The sequence below is a fragment of the Micropterus dolomieu genome, linkage group LG23 (assembly GCF_021292245.1).
Source record: "Micropterus dolomieu isolate WLL.071019.BEF.003 ecotype Adirondacks linkage group LG23, ASM2129224v1, whole genome shotgun sequence".
NCBI classification, from domain to species: domain Eukaryota; kingdom Metazoa; phylum Chordata; class Actinopteri; order Centrarchiformes; family Centrarchidae; genus Micropterus; species Micropterus dolomieu.
In genome coordinates, this window is record NC_060172.1 from 20,802,434 (window position 1) to 20,821,399 (window position 18,966).

The following is an 18,966-nucleotide window of genomic DNA, read 5'->3' on the forward strand; positions in this document are numbered from 1 at the left end:
TAACTCTTGTTAAAGGTCTGCTTTATCTATATAAAACTCACTTGTATATCATTACATTATTTTTCTGGCAGTATCCATGCACCTCTATAGTCATCCTATCACAAGTATTAACATGGCCAATAACATCTGCTGGCAAGTCAAAGGCCACAAAAATATATAAAATTTAAAATTCATATGAGGACAATTGTTGTGTTGCTAATTTTTTACAGCTATTAACTTATTGTACCTCTGCCTGCAAGGTATTCTCTCTCTCTCTCTCTTTCTCTCTCTCCCTGACATAGCTGCACACACAATCACATGCACAAACGAAAACACACAACAAAGAAGACTTGAACTGAGCTGACAGACAGATTTTCTTCTACTTGGAAAAACAACAAGATATGAGACAACCAGTTGTTATGGTTAAAAAAACAAATGAAAGGCAGGAGAAATGGATTGAAAAGAAAAGAAATATGGACATGGAAGACATCAGCTTTTCAGACAGATCCAGTGCCAAGGCAGTCCCCTCAGGGCCAAGCACAGTGCTGGGTGAGAGCAGGGTTAACAGGGTTAATGTTACCCCACTGCCCCCAGAAGACCTTTGGTGAGGGCCCTGCAATCACTTACATTACAGAGGACAAGAAAACAAGGGACTCTGTACTATCTATTCCTCAAAAGGCAGAGGAGCAGTTAGAAGCTGAGCAGAAAAGAGCAGATGATGAGATAGATTTGGGCCGGCAAGAAAGAGGAAAAGGAGGACAAACAGGCAGCATGGAGAGAGCCCTGTCAGTAAATAATACCACAGACAGGAACACCGTACAAAGGGAGGTGTCCGACATGGGCTCGTCTCAGGTGAACTTCCAGGACCCTGATGCGAGAAGTTCCTCTAATACAGGGAACGGACAGGCACAGAGCACATCTTTAGAGTGGCTGAAGCTCCACGTCAACCTCAGGAACACCGTACAAAGGGAGGCGTCAGACATGGGCTCCTCTCAGCTCTCTCTCTCTCTCTCTCTCTCTCTCTCTCTCTCTCTCTCTCTCTCCCTGACACAGCCAAGCACACACAATCACATGCACAAACGCAAACACACAACAAAGAAGACTTGAACTGAGCTGGCAGACAGATTTGATTTGCTGCTACTTGGAAAAACTACAAGATATGAGACAACCAGGACATTGCGAGCATAGATTGACACAGTAGCCTACCTCTTCTTGCAACAGGTCAGTTTCATTTGTTTTTACACAACTTGTTCTCAAAATGCACTGTATCGTCAATTAGTACAGTAAGTCCAGACAACTCTAAACCTAAAGACACAGACAATAGACTATATCCTGTTTAAACACTTGGTTTATATTTCCAACCTTCGCCTTAATCTCTGAATTTTGTTCTGGCTAAATCTATAAAGGGATTTTCTGGGAAAAGCCTGTTAGTTTACCAGACAGATCCAAGGGTGGGATTGGTATGGACGGGAAAATCTGCTTGCTCATTCTATATCAGCAGGAGTGCATGAGTCAGCGTTTTGGTCTGTTACACCCAGAGTTGTTGCGACACACACACACACACACACACACACTCCCCCTATCTCTTCCTCCCTCTTACATATTCACACACAGGCCATAAGACTGAGTCAAGCTCAGTTTTTAGTTTGTAGCCAAGTTGAGATAAGGCTTTCTGGGAAACGTAGCCTGGTTGGACAGCATTCCATTTAGAAATAACCATGTGTGCTCAACACCTGGGACTGTCTTTAATGCTCTAAGAAACCTGGATATATAAAGTCAGCTGTGAAAGGTAGGCATTTTTTTGTTGTTATTTGAATGTATAACTTTTTAAGCATGTATTCTGATACAAGGGGATATGGTTCACTATAACAGTTTGTGTTTGTCTGTGTGTACATTTAGGGCTCCCTGATGGACATGTCTGCCCCCCGGTCGTCTGTGTTTACATTTGAGTCTACAGTGCATTCCTCCCATGTGCTGCGGTGCCTGGACGAGCAACGTCGCCGGGAAACATTGTGTGATGTTACGGTGGTGGTGGAAGGTCAGAGTTTCAGAGCCCACCGCTCAGTACTCGCTTCCTGTAGCGAGTACTTCACACAAAGGATCTCCTCCCTCACACAGCATGGAGCGGTCCTCACTCTGCCACAAGAGGTGAGGCGTCGCCTCACGACCGATAGAAAGTAGATACACAGAAGCCCTGCTGCCTCACCAAAACACTGTATAAAAGTGAAGAGAGAAAATTACTGAAATGTTTACTTCCTCAAACAAGCGTTGATGGTACGGTAGGCTGACTGTATGGGATTTATCTAATTGTTTAATTTGTAATGCTATTTAGTCAAATATCTTGTTATGACCTGTCACCTTGAAACACACAATGTGTGACTACAGTTTGCCTTTTAAGCACAGTGTAGAATAACTATAAATGTACTGTAGTTTGTGCATATCAACATTAAAATGTTTGTGGTTCTTAATGGTTTCCCATCTGTTACTAGAGGAAACATCCAAATAGAACAAAATATAATCCCAAAAGGGGACTCCGGTGGGGCTTTAAGAAGAGTCCTGAAACAACAACAGTCCTAACAAATAAGGACAATATTATTTTAGAATTACCGATTGCTATCCTTGAGACAAACTAGAGGATAGAAAGTGCTCATTCACACCATTTGTCTTCTTTTGCAGGTGACAGTTGCTGGCTTTGAACCCTTGTTGAAGTTTGCCTACACATCCAAACTTCTTTTCGGGAAAGAAAACGTCTTAGAAATACGCAATTCAGCTACCATCCTTGGCTTCAGAGACCTGGATGAGGCATGCTTTGATTTCCTCCTCCCTAAGTTCTTCTCCAGCAGCAATGGCTGTGCCACTTTTCTGAGAAAGACCTGCTGTAAGAGGAAATGTAAGAGGCGATTATCAAAGGTAGACCGTGGCGTAAACTCTGACGATGTATTGTTGGATGAGAAAGAAGTAAAACCAGTTGCTGACTCACCACCTCAACAGGAAGCGGCTTGGCCCTGTAACAAATCAGTGAACAACAAAATGGGAAGTCAGAACAGTGCAGGTACTCTTACACCTGTAGCTGAAGTGACAAATGATAATTTAATACTGTGTCCAAAGTATCGCAGGCAGCTGGCTTGCGGTAAGAAAACTTGTGTCACAGAGAAAAGTCTGTCCAGTCCAGTAACAGTAGTCAGGGATATATGTGACCTCTCGTGCTCGCCCCACTACAGCAATGCGAACAGTAAGAATGAACCTGAGGTTGAAGTCCCTGGAAATTCAACCTCAAATTCCTCCAGAGAGAGCAAAGGAGGGGCTGATGACCCATGGAAAACTGGAATACATGACACGAAAACAGAGTCTGGATTGGGCCGAGGGGAGGTTGTTATGGTTAAAAACAAAACAAATGAAAGGCAGGAGAAATGGATTGAAAAGAAAAGAAATATGGACATGGAAGACATCAGCTTTTCAGACAGTTCCAGTGCCAAGGCAGTCCCCTCAGGGCCAAGCACAGTGCTGGGTGAGAGATCAGCAGAGTTAATGTTACCCCATTGCCCCCTGAAGACCTTTGTTGAGGGCCCTGCAATCACTTACATTACAGAGGACAAGAAAACAAGGGACTCTGTACTATCTATTCCTCAAAAGGCAGAGGAGCAGGTAGAAGCTGAGCAGAAAAGAGCAGATGATGAGATAGATTCTGGCCGGCAAGAAAGAGGAAAAGGAGGACAAACAGGCAGCAGGGAGAGAGCCCTGTCAGTAAATAATACCAGAGACAGGAACACCGTACAAAGGGAGGTGTCCGACGTGGGCTTGTCTCAGGTGAACTTCCAGGACCCTGATGCGAGAAGTTCCTCTGATACAGGGAACGGACAGGCACAGAGCACATCTTTAGAGTGGCTGAAGCTCCACGTCAACCTCAGCTCACCAAGCAACAGCTGTCCCTTTTTCCAGGATCTGGACCGAAGCAGATGTTTATGGAAGGGGGCTGAGCTGTCTGAGTGCGAGGGGGCATCTCAGTCGGGTGTGTCATCCCTCAACTCGGGGGACGATGGAGACTCAGAGACAGAAACAGAAGGAGACAGTGAGTCCTACACAAGAGAGAGGGCCAGACAGGTGAGCAGTTAAACTGTGAATCAAGTCTGCTAGGGCTCTACAGCTGCCCTCTGTTCTTTTATACATTTGCCCGGCTGCTTCCTGTGGATTATTTCTCTATGTTTGTTTTAGATAAAAGTTTAGGTATATTACAAGTAGAGATGACGTGTGTGTGCGCGCGCACTTGTGTGTGTGTTGTGACTGTGTGGATGTGTCTTCAGTTCAGAGTCCAATTCAGCTGAAACTGACAGCTCAGCCTTTTGAGTTACCAATGACTACAGGCGACACAAACAACAGGTTTGAGGAACGTCTCATGCCACTGTCCAGACTGAAAATATGAACAGTGTGTAGGCAAAGCTAAAGTCCTTTCGGAGGACAAACAATGCTTTTATTTACGCTAGATACACCACAACAATATTTGAATTGCTCCATTAAACTAGTGAGTGTATTTCCCATCACACAGGAGCAGCAGTAACCCAGTACCTGACCTCTGCTTTTAAAAGTTAATAATTAACATCTTGGTAAAAATATAACTTATTTACTTAACTACATATCTGTTTTGACTTTTGTCTAACTTTGTTCTTTCTGTCCATGTACAGCAAGCTGCATACCACATTTTTTGAAACTTCATACTTGGTATTTTGATTAACCGAATGATGTCCCATGATTAGTTAAACATTTTTCAGACTAGTTAAAAACATGTTGATAGTGATAATTTAATGAGTTATGAGTATTTCTTATGATGTCCAGACAAGCAAATCAAAGCTATCTTAACAAGACTGCTGCTTTAAAGCAGGTGTGCTGTATGTGTATTGTACTTGCAGGTTATCTGAGTGCATTCAGGCTCACTAAAGTGATTCAACAAAACATACATACATAAAAGACACAGTCACAGGCCCATGTCATCTACAGCATGACATCATACAAAAATATCTATATAAAAAGCAGTGACTTAATCTGTCATTAAGTGTGCTCTTTCATTGATGTAGATACTCTCTTGCTGTACTCTCTTGCGAAACTACAATTTCCTGTTCGGTGTCCTCAGGTTCAGTTGCCATTCTCTGTAGACTGGATTGTGGATCTAAGCAGAAATGACTTCCAACAGCTGCTGAAGCAACAGGTCTTTACTCATGAACAGCTGGAATTAGTCCATGATATGAGACGGCGCAGCAAAAACCGTCTCGCAGCTCAGCGGTGCCGCAAGAGGAAACTAGACTGCATCTATAATCTGCAGTGCGAAATCAACAAGCTGGTAATAAACATGTTTTTTTTCTTTAAATCTGTACATTGTTATGAAGCCACATCTGGTTTGCAGACATGTTAATCAGATTGTGTGTGCTGCATGTGTATGTCGCAGAAGACAGAGAGGGAAAAACTGATCATGGAGAAGAGCCAGCTGAACCAGCTGAAAGAGAAAACATGTGAGAGTGTCTCCACCTTATGCCAAAGGGTCTGCACTGAAGCCAACCTACAGCCAGAGCAGCTCCAGGTGTTAGCCAAGTACACCACAAAAGACTGCCCTCTGTCCTCTTTCTTTCCTTACATAGACACGCTCCTTTCACAACCCGGGTTGCCACTCCAGCTTCGGGCTTCATTCTCGGCCTGTTCTGTAGACCTTGATAAGTATATGGTGGGTGAGGAGGCTTCGTCCAGCTCCAGAAGGGATACAATCACAGAAGACGGTCAACATTCGCTTTAGATGCACACCCAGCACACACATTTCAACTTTGTACGAAAGTCATAGGATTGTAGAGCCGGAGGTTGCCATGATGTCAAACTGGTTATTAAACCAAAGGTTTGTATCATACCTTTTATCATATTGTATCTGAGGACATTACCATAGACTGTGGTCTGAGTACAGGACAAAAAATAAAGCAGTGGCTTACTTATGATCTCATCATGATATGAAGATACATGGGAATGGGAAGGCTGTAATCAGCACCAGTTTAAACCTTTTCAATTTAAAACTTTAAGACTTATATTGAGAGGCCAGGAAAGCATTCCAGGGGTCAAAAATCATTCATTTTACTTTTACACCAATTCTAAGTATTTGATGACCGTCTGTAGTGAATTTGTCCAACTAGCTATTTACAGTTTGTTTTCTTGTTAAATGTGCCTGCTTGCAAATCAATGTTGAGAATGTAAAGAAATCAGCACTGAGACAATCACACCTTTAATCATAAATCAAAGGGAACAGTGGTCTCCATATTTGTAATGTGCTTCACTGCTTGATTACCTCAGGATAACACACTCATCCATATATTTTATATGTGTACTTTTATTGTATAAGAAAACATTTTGATACAGTTGGTACGCTAAGGTTCTCAGGTGTTAATAGGAAAATACAGCTCATAATACCTCTTGCAGACAGTGTTGGTCTTGCCCTTTCTACAGAGAGTGCATCACAAAACAGCATTTTGCACCAAAAACCAGACAACTGAGCAAATAGACTTGACATGGTGTGCCATGTTTACCTTCTGGTCCTATGTCTGCCTGTCATATTTAAGCCTTTCATTGTGGTTGCCTGACCACAGTGACATAGCTCTTTTAGGCTGCACACTATTTGCCTTCATATGTTTTAAAGTGAAGCATTTATATATGAACAAAGTACACTTTTAGCAGAAAAGCTGCCTCAATATCATTTTTTTTCTGCTCTGTATTGCGGCACTGGACTTTTTTATTTTCATTAGATGGAAATAGTTTGTTTCACCAACAACCTGAGACTCTTATCTAAATTACTGTCAATGGTCTAGGGAACAATGTGGTACGAGCAGATTTATGTTTTTCTTTTATGTCTCTTGGACAGTCAACAGAGCAATTATTGATATTTGTTTTGTGCATCCAATTCATTACTCAATTTTCTGTAGCTTTTCTTTTGACTTTCACCTGTAGCCTTTCACCTATTGTCCCCCAATTTATAGTAAATATTTGACACTCAGGACACTTCACAGAAAACCAGCTTTGCAACTTATAACCTTGGTTACTCAGGATCAGGTTTCACTATATGTGCATATAGTTTTAGGTTTATATCAGTTATGCACTGATTTTATGACAATATGCTGAGTAACCTCATTGTTTTTTTGAGGTTGGAATGAATATAGACATCTAGTAATATGGTTAATGAACATAAGAATTGAGTTTTTCTTCTCCCACCAAGCCAACTTCAGGCTAATGCATGATAACTCTGGTGCTTATTGCCCTCTAGTGATGGGTGCATGTACAGTCAGTAGACCTAGAGCTGAAAAGATGTGTACTACAGTATATGCTGCACAAATTCCTGTCTACTGTGTTACTTTATTTTTAATGCATATAAATCACTGTATCTTTCTATGATAATGTCCAGGTGGATTCCTGTATTTTTTAAAGCAAAAGTGAAACGGAACCAATCAACATTAAAAAGAAATTTCTCCAAACAGTAAAAGATGCTTGTTTTCAGCCTCAACTTATGAAGATGATTGTCAGTAAAATGCAGCGTTATTGAAAAATCATTAGTGGTAAATGAGTTGTAAAATCTGTCAGTGTTCAGTGTGAGTGACGAATAGCAGAGCTCATGAGGTCTTCAGAGGGCTCATCTTTCAGTCTGGACAGATATATTAATGATTTAAAAATGCACTTAGTCTTTCATGTTTCTCCCTTCTGAATCTCAATTGCTCTCTCCCACTTAGTCTGCTCTCTGTTACTTTTAATTTAATTTGTGAGTTTCTCTTTCTTCACTTGTCCTTTCTCTCTCTGCGGGCTATTTTAATTAGCGGAAACTGTTATTTAATCTCTCATATTTCTTATATGTGAGCAAACATTTTGTAATGCACTTCGGATGATTACAAAACTATACAAAGATCTGGAAATAACAATAATGTTAATAATTCTTACTGGCTCACTATTCTCACCATTCGTGCCCTTATCATAAAAGAGAGAAATAAGGGAAGATCAGCATGGCCTAATAGATTCTGGCACTAGGGAGTGAGAACCAAGAGTTGCTGAGGTCCCAGGGCTTAAAGATGAGAAAGTCACCCTAATAGAGGTCATTAGTTTCTCATGTGGCTGCACTTCATTTTAACACTTAAGGTGTGCGTGTGTGTGTGTGCGCGCACGCGCGTGCGTGTGCGTGTGCATCCAACAATGTTGATGTTTGTGTTTTTTCTTTGGAAATGAGACATCTTTGAGACATGCAGTAAGGCCTTATTAGGCCATGGAAGTTCAGTTAGCATAATTTTAAATAAAGTAGAGTTTAGAAAATGAACACCAATAGAAATGAAAAAGGGTTGGTAGTTTCCAATCACTCAGCATCCACAACTTAATCTATGAATTTTCAAATTGCCCCGAAGTGAATAAAATGCCTGCGGTGTTACTAATCTGCCAACAGATGGCACCACATGAACAATTACTGCAGTCAAGAGCATAGCGAAAGATGCTTAATCAAATCATCTTGAGTTCTTGTGGTTGAATTATGTAACTTTCCAAAAGACTGTGTTGGTCTGCATATGAATAAGCTCGCTGAATTTTGTGATTTAACAGAATTATCAGTTATAATGGGTGTGAATTATGTCTGGAAAATATTTCAAAGGCAGTTGAATGTGACCTGTTTGGTGTGTCTGCTTCTGTTTATCTGCATGCACTCTTGATGAGCTGTCTGTAACCTTTTGTTACTGCAAGATTTAAGCATCACTTTTCTCCTATCTCATTTTCTTCCTTTATTACCTGCTTCTTCCCATCTCTCTCGCTCTTTCTCTCTGAGAGAATATGTGGGTGTTTTCTGTGGGTGGTTCTCTGGCAGAGCCTGAGAACTACAGCCAGCACAATATGCTGGGCTCATAGTCCCAGTAATGAATAGTTAGGTCTGTGCCAGCTGTTGCCATAGGAAGAGTTAACAGACAAACTTTCATTTATTTAATTTTATTGTGTTATTTTTTAATTAGATCTTTTGATATGTAATTCAAATTCTGAAACAATAACACCCACTCACAACACTTTATCAACACTAAGAAAATGATTGATGTCAGGAGTCAGGAGCTTGTTTCTTAAAACATGTGCATAATTTAAATCAGACCTTTATATATTACTTGATGAATTTCAGATGACCAAATTCTTCAGAAAAGTAGTTATATAGCATGTTTGGATCATTTGATGGGTTGTTGTTGGTGATGTCTTAACATGAGCCAAGAGCAAACGACCAAATCTAATCCCTCAGGCAGAGAATAATCCACATAGTCATGTGGTTTCCTAATGAGAACCTGGGAGTCCTGGATCAGCCTGAGGAAACACACACACACACACACACACACACACACACACACACACACACACATTTCTCAGTAGAAACTAACACGTGGAAGCTGTTTCACTGTCTCTTGATCAGTGATTTGTGAAGCTTTTCTAAAGTAGTACAGTGACAATGACGCTATAAAATGGTTTGTTCAATTTAGGGTACTTTGGCATCACATTGTATGAATAAAAAAAAACAGGGACATGTGTGAAATTAGTTTTAATTTAAATTATTTTTTATTTATTGTAAAATAAATAATGAACAAGAACAACTATGTGGCAATCCACACATGGTGTCATCAGCTGAAGATGTGCAGGATACTTGCAGGACCAAACATGAAATAATTTGTAAAGTATAGCGGGTGTGTGTGAAGTGTAGTGTGTGTGAGAATGTCGCTCTTTCTTTAGACTTAATCATTAAAATCTACAGTGTGACAATGTGCTGACATCACATGATGCCTGATGTCACAAACCCTCATGATGAGCCAAACTAAGACTGTAAAATTCGGATCCTGTGGAGAAGGCATTGTTTAAGTACAGTAGGCTATATAAGGACCAAATGTACTAACACATGACACTGTCGTGTTGGTGTCATATTGTAAACTGACTGTAATTTGTGTAAATGGCATCACACCACATAATGCAATTGATTATCTCCGGCTTTGACACATTTACACCCAGGGACTAGGTGTATATAAACTTCACTTTATACAAAGTCTGTCTTAAGACAGAAAAGGTGTGTGAGTGTGCATAAGAAAAAAGACAACAGTGGGTTTACATACCGTGCCTAAAAAAAAATCACATGCATGCAACCAGTCAACCTGTTGTAAGATCAATTAAAGTTATGGTGAATGGACAATATTGTATAATGTATTGGGGTTCAGTACAGGACACTTATAGGATGACATCCAGACTGCCAAGGATCGCACTACCATTAGTGGACGACCCTCTCTACCTCCTGAGCCACAGCTAACCCTAGTACTGCATCTCTGGGTATGAACGTAGATGAGTCTGTGTAGATATATTATATATATATAGATATTATAGATTATATTTATATAATGTGCTGTACATTCTATATATAAACCAGAGAATGAGAGAAAGTTGAGAAAAGAGGGACAGGGGACATATATAAGAAAGACACTGGAAGCAGCCATACTGAGAGAGGACGGAGAGATCTTTACTTCAATTAAATTTTATTTATTTATATACCGCCTCATTGCACCTATGATATACAGCAGGTCTAGACCATACTCTTATTTATTTACAAAGATCCAGCAATTGCAGGATAACAAACAATAGGGGTGGTTGGAGTGGAGTAGGGGAGCAAAAAAGACGAAGTAAAAAAGGTAAAATGAAGGATGGTCTGTGTATGCATGTGTGTCTGTATGGTTGCGAGCACAGCGAGAAATAGCTTCACACAGACGTTAGAGGACACCCATAAAAAAGACTTGATCCAGTTACCATGGATACAGAGGGTTAGGCTTTGGCAAGTGAACTCATTAGAATGTCCAGCTACATCCACACAATCAACACAATGTTCCTTCTGATGAAGAAAAATAACACACATGCACAAATGAAACAATTCTGAAAACAAGACATGCAAATGTTCAGATGTTGCAGCCCAGTATTTTAATTATCACAGCAAAGTTTAGACAGGACAAGCATTTCTTCCATTAACAAAAAAAACATGTCTGACAAGCCTTTAATTACTAACAGGAAACCAGAACTAGTCACCTGGAGCTGCCCAGCAGCAGGACAAACATTAGGCAAGCTCTGGGATGTTTGTGTTTAACTCTTCCTTTCTTTGCAGCTACTCGCCCCGACCAAGTGGTTGCTATGAATATGAATTGTTACTTTTTGCCTGATTAAATAAGGCTTACACAAGGGTCAGTTGTAGGAAATATTTTAAGCAGAATAGCATCATACATTTACCAGCAGTACACTCATAAAAGCATATTGTAAATAAATAAAAATCAGAACAAAAAAGCAATGTATGTGCAAAATTCACAATAGCAAGTCTGGGATCCACTGAAAGTGGTCAATACTGCTTTCTTTGGCTCTTGCAGACTAACTGTAAAGGAAGCCTGCATGTCTCCCACATTGTTTTTATCCCCAAGTGTATGTGGAGACAAAGGTACATAGAGTGAGAACTGTGGGGGTAAATCTATCTCAACATCATTGTAAATGTACAGACTATGAGTCATAAACTTATCCACAAACAAACACATCATGATCCACAAATATAAAACACGATCCACAAATAGATTCATAATCTACAAACTCGTCATGATACACAAATATAAAACATGATCCACAAATAGATTAAAAATCCACAAACAAACACATCATGATCCACAACTAGAAATCAGTGACTTATACCTGAAAACCAGAATTTGAATGAACGCAAAATGCGCATATGGGTCATATTTTATTTGTTGATTGTTTTGCATGTCTTCTGAATTTTGACAATACTTTGTCGCTGTTTTTCAAATTAAAAGTTCTACAAAAGCATTCTTCACTATTTGCAAACCAACACAGTCTAACTTTCAAATCTAACCCTTTCAAACCACTGTTTCAACATACGTATATAAACTATGTGCAATGCTCAGCATTCAAGTGTCAAATCTGTGTTTGCTGATCACAGTGCATATGTGGATTGCTTCGCATTTGTCTACAAATGATTTTGACACTGGTTTAACTTCACAGTGAAAAGCAACACAACCATACTTGCTTAAAATGGTGAAGAATATATATAATTTGAATTATCTTTCTGTCATTACTGCACCAAGCATGTTGGGAACATTTATTCCTTTTGTTCACTTTGGTCAGGCAGGTGAGTGCCAGTTGCGTTTCCTTTTCCAGGTGTTAGATGAGAACCTAATCTTGACCAGCTAGAATGAGCAGCACCAAAAGGCAAGGTTGGCATTTTGATACTTTAAATAATCATTCCAGAGAGCATAGACAAGGGTGTTATTCTTGTTTGTCTGCCAAGAACTTTACATAAAATACATTTGTAACTTCTGAGTCCATGTGATTTTAGTTTGCAAGCTCAGGTTGGCTCAGAACTGGTCACTGAGAACACAAACAGGCAGCAAAATAAAATCTTCTACTCTGGTTTGGACCAGAGGCCTAACTGTATCGCAGGTATTTAGATTTCATTGAAAGGTTGTGTCTGTCCCTCTAAGTCCTATTGTGTCTCAACTCTGTTCAATCTTGCCTCCTTCCTTTCATTATTTGAAGCAGCCAGAGCAGCTCATCTGCCTGTTGGAGTCGAGGTGAGGTGAGATGGTGTCTGGGACCACAGATTTCAGGATGTCGTTCTCTGTGGCCATGATGTGCTTGACTAGCAAGTTTGCAGCTTCAGCGATGTTGAGATTGTCCTAAAGGAGAGATAAAGTTAGGGATGGCTCTAAAATTAGTTTTTACTTTCTTTTGTTATAAATGACTGCCATTTGGATTGTTTATATTATTGCACTAGGACAATGACAAAAGAGAATAAAAAAGATCTATGACCCCAAGAAAAAGAGTACCCAAGTAAAAAACAAATTTTAATGGATACAGTTTGGGATGGTTAAAAAAGTGTTTGGGCAGCAAAAACTGCTGGATGAAAACTCACCAAAATTGGCTCATAGGTTGCAAATTCTACCCACTACTCAGGCAAAAAAAAGACCTCAGACCTCATGGTGGCGCTATAACAATCAACTTTGCATTTTTGCAATTATCTCGAAAACGGCTTCATTTAGAGTTGAACTTCTTTCATTATTTTAATCTCTGGATTCATCTGCATCTTTGCTCCAATGGTCTTCTGCTCTAAAAATGTCAAATTATACGACTTTTTATCACTTTTTTCCAAAACCTATTTTTGCAGTATCACCTATGGAAGTCACTGATCAAAAGTTTTCAAAAGAATATTTTAGAAATTTAGACATTTCTCATTCCTAACTTCAAAAAAATCTAAGAAAATTACCCGTACGTCCTATAGAGCTGAAATCTTTTCAGCACGTCCACTGATATGTACGTTTGCCTCACTGCAACCTATGGTCAATTCAGAACTCACTCACTCTATATTTTTCAGAATATGCTAAGTCTTTCTTCAAACACTACCAAACTCGACAGTCATTCTCCAGATGGCCACTATCACATCTTGACAGTTGGAAGCGTTTTAAGTTTCAACTGACAAAACTATACGGGTCTGGCACATATGACGTTACTACCTCAACCTGTGAGAAGGTGGGTGGAAACAGCCTCTCACCAGTACCTCAGTCAGTAAGTCACCTACTCTGGAGATATCAAGTTCCAGGGTTCAAATCCCCAGGTGACCAAGTCAGACTTGAAGACAATGGGGATGTTCAAATCATAGTGACTTTAAGTTCTCCATTTTATTTGGATCCCATGACACTTTATTCTTATTTCTCTCTGCTTAAATGTATTTGTGCAGCTTAAACTTTAAAACTTGGAAACACAAAATGTTGCAGGTGGGTTGAACATTTCACCCAGTAGCCAGGTACATATAATGACACTCTCTGATCTCAAGGTGATGCTGTAAAAATCGAGTTTGCGTTTCCGCAATCATCTCAAAGTCCAAATTCTTTCATTACTTTAGTCTCTCAAGTCATCTGTATCTGTTCTCCTTCTCTGAAAATGTCAAATGTTTTTTTGTGACTTGTTTGGATCATGATCATTGCGGCTATATTTTTATATTATATATATTTTTATACCTTGATGTAGGTACATATCCTTTATGTTAACAGTTGTTGACCATGTTCAGAATTTGGGTAACTGGCATCTTCCTTCATATGAACAAAACCATGTGTGCACCTTAAAAGTGTTTGAAACTACCTAATGTGAGTGGTATAAACAATATTTTTCTCTAAAGAAGGATGGTTATGTCTGTTTGCATGGCCAACTTCTGACACCTCTGGCTGAACCTGCACCTTATGATCCTTGACCTTACAGAATGTTGAGTCTTGGCACCACAAGAATGGCAGCGCACTTATGCTGCTGCAACACATTAGTGTCAACAGAAGATGTGTGAATAAAGACAACATTTGTAGAATTGATATACTCTATGTGTAAGTATTGCAGAGTGTGGGTGCTTTTTAAATTTGTATTTATTTTTTTTATTTGGCAGGTCCCTATAAACACGTACTGTACAGAAAACAATTGTCCAATCCCACATTTACTGTATTTTAAATTGACATCTTGAAAGTTTATATTTCAATCAATAAAAAAAATGTATAAAGCTTCAATGACATGTTAGATTAAGCGGATACAAAATATATATAGTGTGATAGATAATATGATCAAATTTGAATTTACTCAAAGAAGGAAATGATTAAATAACTTTTATGTGATGGGAAGCAGAACTCCCTGAAAGATGAATTTTTGAATACCACGTTGAAAAAAAAACCAAAAAAAAACCCAGTCCTCCAATGCTTTTAACTTTTCACTTCAGTAACTTGTTCTGACCCTCTTTAGTAAATTTATCCCACAGAGCCACTTTCCATGAGGATATGAAATTCCAGTTGGCTCTGAGGGGATGTTTTTCACTGACTGAAGTGACCTGAGTGGGAGATTATCTCTACCAGCCACTCACTGGCCCACAATCATTCATTGTCATGTTGATGAATAAAGCAATAATTCAATATTTTGGGAAATACGCTTATTTGCATTCTTGCTGAGTTTTATGAGATCACTCTTGTGTCGGTCTGTTAAATATGAGGTTAAAGCAGGCAGCCAGTTAGCTTAGCATAAAGACTAAAAACAGGGGGACACAGCCAGTCTGGCTCTGTCTGGCAGTGTAAAATCTGCATAGCAGCACCCCTAAAGCTCACATATTATATATATATATATATATATATCTGCATTTAGTCAAGTAGACATTTAGACAAAGCCATGCTAGCTGTTTCCCCCTACTTCCAGTCATTATACTAAGCTAATTGTCTCCTGGGTCCAGGTTCATATTTAACTGACAGATGAGAGTAGACTCAATATTCTCATCGAACTCTCAACAAGAAAGAAAAATAAGAGCATTTAACAAAATGGCAAACTATTTAAATAATTTGATTTCACATGACACATCGCAGATGATTAGCAAACAAGAATACCATAACCTTGCTCTGGTCTCACCTTAGCGGAGGTCTCAAACCACCCGACAAAGCCATGGTCCTTGCAGAACTGGTCCATTTTGATGCTATTGTTGTTGAACTCCCTCCCCTGGTCACACTTGTTAGCCAGCAGCACAGTAGCAATGCTCTGTCCATCAGCCAGCATTAGTTTGGAGTCCAGGTCCTCTTTCCACTTCATGACGGCCTCAAAGGTCGTGGGCCTTGTCACATCGAACACTATGAAGGCTCCCATGGCTTCACGGTAGTACACTCGTGTCATGTTTCCAAAACGTTCCTGACCTGTGAGGAACAAACAAACACACACACACACCACATACACATGGTCACACACACACACAAACAGGGAGTTTCATTCATTAGTGTGGCAACATTGTGGGTTCCAGCCATCACTTTAATGAGAGATTTTCATTGTTTTCCTGCATTTTTGCTGCAAAACATCTAATGCAGTTGCTATTAAGACTGCAGTTAGCAGTGCCTGCATTCCCATGAAACAGCACATTCCTGTGGTCTTATTGTCACGTTGCTCTTAACTAGATTGTCAATGCGACTCCTTGTTCCTGCTGATAATAGGCCTACTTAAATTGAACCTGTATTTTGCCTGACCTGTAATGAAAATAAACTTTGACATAGATGATAACAGTATTCATACAATGTATCTGTATAACCATGTCTTTGTGCGAGTATGCATGTATAGGTGTTCATCCGTGTGTATTGTGCAGGAAATGGAAATTAGGTGCTTCAGGAGGTTGGAACAGCTGTCAACATGACATTACCCGAGGGGGTGTGTTCTGCTGTCTAATGTGAGGACTTGTTGGTCCATAACTGAGCGTGTGGGTGTGCGCATCGTGCTTGTATTACATACTATGCCCTTTCAGCAGGAACGTTTACATGGTTGATAAATATTAATGCGTGAAAGTACACTTTTAGCTTTTGCTAGAAATATGTTGACGAGGACAAAATGCTACTATTTGCCTCATGAGGAAATGGAAAATCTGACAGGACATGGATTGAGAACTTCCTCCTTTTGTGCAAGAGAGTGTATGAATGATTCTTATAACTCACAAGAAACCCTCATCTGCAGTAGTGTGACAGCCGACTCAGACAGACATTCGCATCACACGTCACCTGACACACTGTCATTCAATAAACTGATGGTGCAATTTGCTTTATATGATTTCCAAGTACAACATGTAAAATGTACCGCTCTATAAATGATAACAAACCAGAATTTCTCAGTCTATACTTAGTCTGTCCCTACGCCTCCCTAGGAAGAATTTCAAGCAGGTAGGCAAGACTTAGGCAGAGAATTGCATTTGTTGGATCCACATTAACCGCTTAAAGTATGTGCCTGCATTTATGTGTGTGTACTGTGTATGTGTGTGTGTTTGTGTGAGTGAGTGAGTAATGATGTTTTGTTTTTTTAAGTAGGCTACAATGAACATCTCCCTCACATGGGTAACCTCATGACAGAACCATACCATGAGTGAAGGACTGATGGTAGTCTTGCCTAAGCAACAATTTGTGTGTGTGTGTGTGTGTGTGTGAGTGAGTGAGTGAGAATCCTTTGTGTGAAATAGTAATTTAATTATTAGGTAAAGAAATAACAAAAGGAAAAAAAAAAAAAACCAAGCCAGAGAGGGGGTAATATTTAGAGAAAAAAAAACATGGATACTCTATAAAGTCATACATTTGAGAGAAAAAAAAAATTACTATTTACAGATGTGCTTGTGTTATTAAAGGGCTTTACTCTATTGAAAGCAGGGTATACAGATATTAATAACAGCCATCACATCTAAGGGACTTTCACCAACCAGTATTATGAGATACTTCCTTCTGTTCAAATACCAAAAGCATAACAAATTGGGGAAGAACTGCAGACATCTAAATGACTAGCCTACGATGTGACACGTGCTTTCAAGAGACTTAGTTGGAGTCCCTCGTATCTGCCTAACTGTCTAAAAGCTCACCTGTTCTCTTATTTCTGCACACAGACTCTTTTCCTCGTAATTTAACACTTTAATCTCAGATAATATTGGAGTTGTGGTTCTTTTTCCCTTGTAAATTTACGATTTCTGAGTATTTTCTCGGGATGTTAGTACCCCTTCCACGGCTTTAAAAAAAAAAAAAAAATCTATAATGGTCCTAATCCACCGTTGTGGAATTCCAACTCTGTACAGTGACACTGCATAGACCTATGAATGTTTTACAACAGCCTGTCACTCTGAAGATAAGTCTTATCTCCCCAAATCATCAACTTTTCAGGAACCATGACAAACAATCTTGCTAAATAACAGTTAAGACTTTTTTCAGTGAGGGTGTGAAATGGTTCCTTACTTCTTGGATGTGTTTAAATACAAAACTACTTTAGATTTTTACACTGAAATACAAATGCATTGTTCTCAATGAGCTGTATTGGACCCTCCAGATGATTTAGTTTTGCTTCAGTTGCTGGAGTGACAGCAGCAGAAGATAACTATGTACATGTAGGCTACCCCGCAAATTAAATACCTGAAACATTTTCAACTTCTTCACTGTCCCACCTGCAATGTCCCACAGTTGAAGCCGGATAGTCTCAGAATTCCAGTTCAACACCTTCAGGGCAAAGTCCACTCCGATGGTGGCCCGGTAGTTGGTGGAATAGGACTGGTGAACGTAGCGCCTGATGATGGAAGTCTTCCCGACCCCCAGGTCTCCGATAACCAGGACCTTGTACAGGTGCTCCTTTCGGATAGTCTGCATGCCGTTGGATTCTGCTGAGTAATTGGTCATTCCACCTGTCGGATCTCAGACGCAGCAGCTTTCACAACTTTGTATGAGTGAGCGTTTGAGGCCTGGAGCCCTTTATCCCGTGTGTCTCCCTCTTCGGATTGGGTTGTGGAACCTCCCTCCCTGTGGGGAAGCGTGTGATCTGCTCAGGGGTTGTGCTTGGGAACTTGTGACCTCGCCTCGTCACCCTGGGGAGACGCGCAGTGCGCACGGTTTGTTGAAGACGTGTAGTTCCTGTTAGAGGGCTTTGTGAGTCTTTCGTGTAATATAGGCCACTTTATGCAAGTGTTGTCACATGTTAACCCATTGCCTGTTGAGAGACAGTCGCCTTCGTGATAAAGACGAAGCCTAAAGCTTTCCAGGAAAAAAAGGGCGATACTTTAGTGTTTAAAGTGTCCTTTTCAAACGCTAAATTTAAACTCCTCCCCGTTTTCCTCCATTATCTGACAAAAGAGTGGATGCTCCTTGAATGTTTACATGCAGCTCAAAAGTGCAGTCATAATGCAATTAAGACAGTAATATCAGATAGTCATGTCCATGTCAAAAATATACTTATAGTAATTGTAGAGGTCTCTCATTTTCGTCACATTATTGCAAGGCATTTTACTGTAGGTAAATATTTAACCAATATAGGCTACATTTTCACCCCATTTAGCAACACACACGGCATCCAACTGCAGGTTCAGGCACGTCAAATAAAGCAAACATGGCTAAGACATTACTAAGACAATTCATGATATCTCCTCTA

The 18,966-nt window shown here is 39.8% G+C and overlaps 2 protein-coding genes across 3 annotated transcripts; one reads left to right on the top strand and one right to left on the bottom strand.

Moving 5' to 3' along the window:
* Positions 1 to 1,069: 1,069 nt before the first annotated feature.
* On the top strand, positions 1,070 to 7,480 carry bach1b (BTB and CNC homology 1, basic leucine zipper transcription factor 1 b). 2 transcript variants are annotated; one of them, XM_046040616.1, is made up of 5 exons: positions 1,070 to 1,200; positions 1,879 to 2,127; positions 2,656 to 4,080; positions 5,105 to 5,311; positions 5,417 to 7,480. In XM_046040616.1, exons 2-5 carry the CDS (start codon positions 1,888 to 1,890, stop codon positions 5,756 to 5,758), a joined length of 2,214 nt encoding a protein of 737 aa, XP_045896572.1. In that variant the 5' UTR covers positions 1,070 to 1,200; positions 1,879 to 1,887; the 3' UTR covers positions 5,759 to 7,480. The 2 variants fall into 2 exon arrangements, with proteins under 2 accessions (XP_045896572.1, XP_045896571.1); XM_046040615.1 differs by lacking the exon at positions 1,070 to 1,200 and adding an exon at positions 1,226 to 1,768.
* A 3,450-nt stretch (positions 7,481 to 10,930) lies between these two features.
* rab38b (RAB38b, member of RAS oncogene family) lies at positions 10,931 to 18,411 on the bottom strand. Its single transcript, XM_046040928.1, has 3 exons — positions 17,993 to 18,411; positions 15,454 to 15,731; positions 10,931 to 12,704 (listed from the first exon to the last, which is right to left on the bottom strand). The coding sequence occupies exons 1-3, from the start codon at positions 18,219 to 18,221 to the stop codon at positions 12,555 to 12,557; spliced, it is 657 nt and encodes a 218-aa protein (XP_045896884.1). The 5' UTR covers positions 18,222 to 18,411; the 3' UTR covers positions 10,931 to 12,554.
* Positions 18,412 to 18,966: the final 555 nt, after the last annotated feature.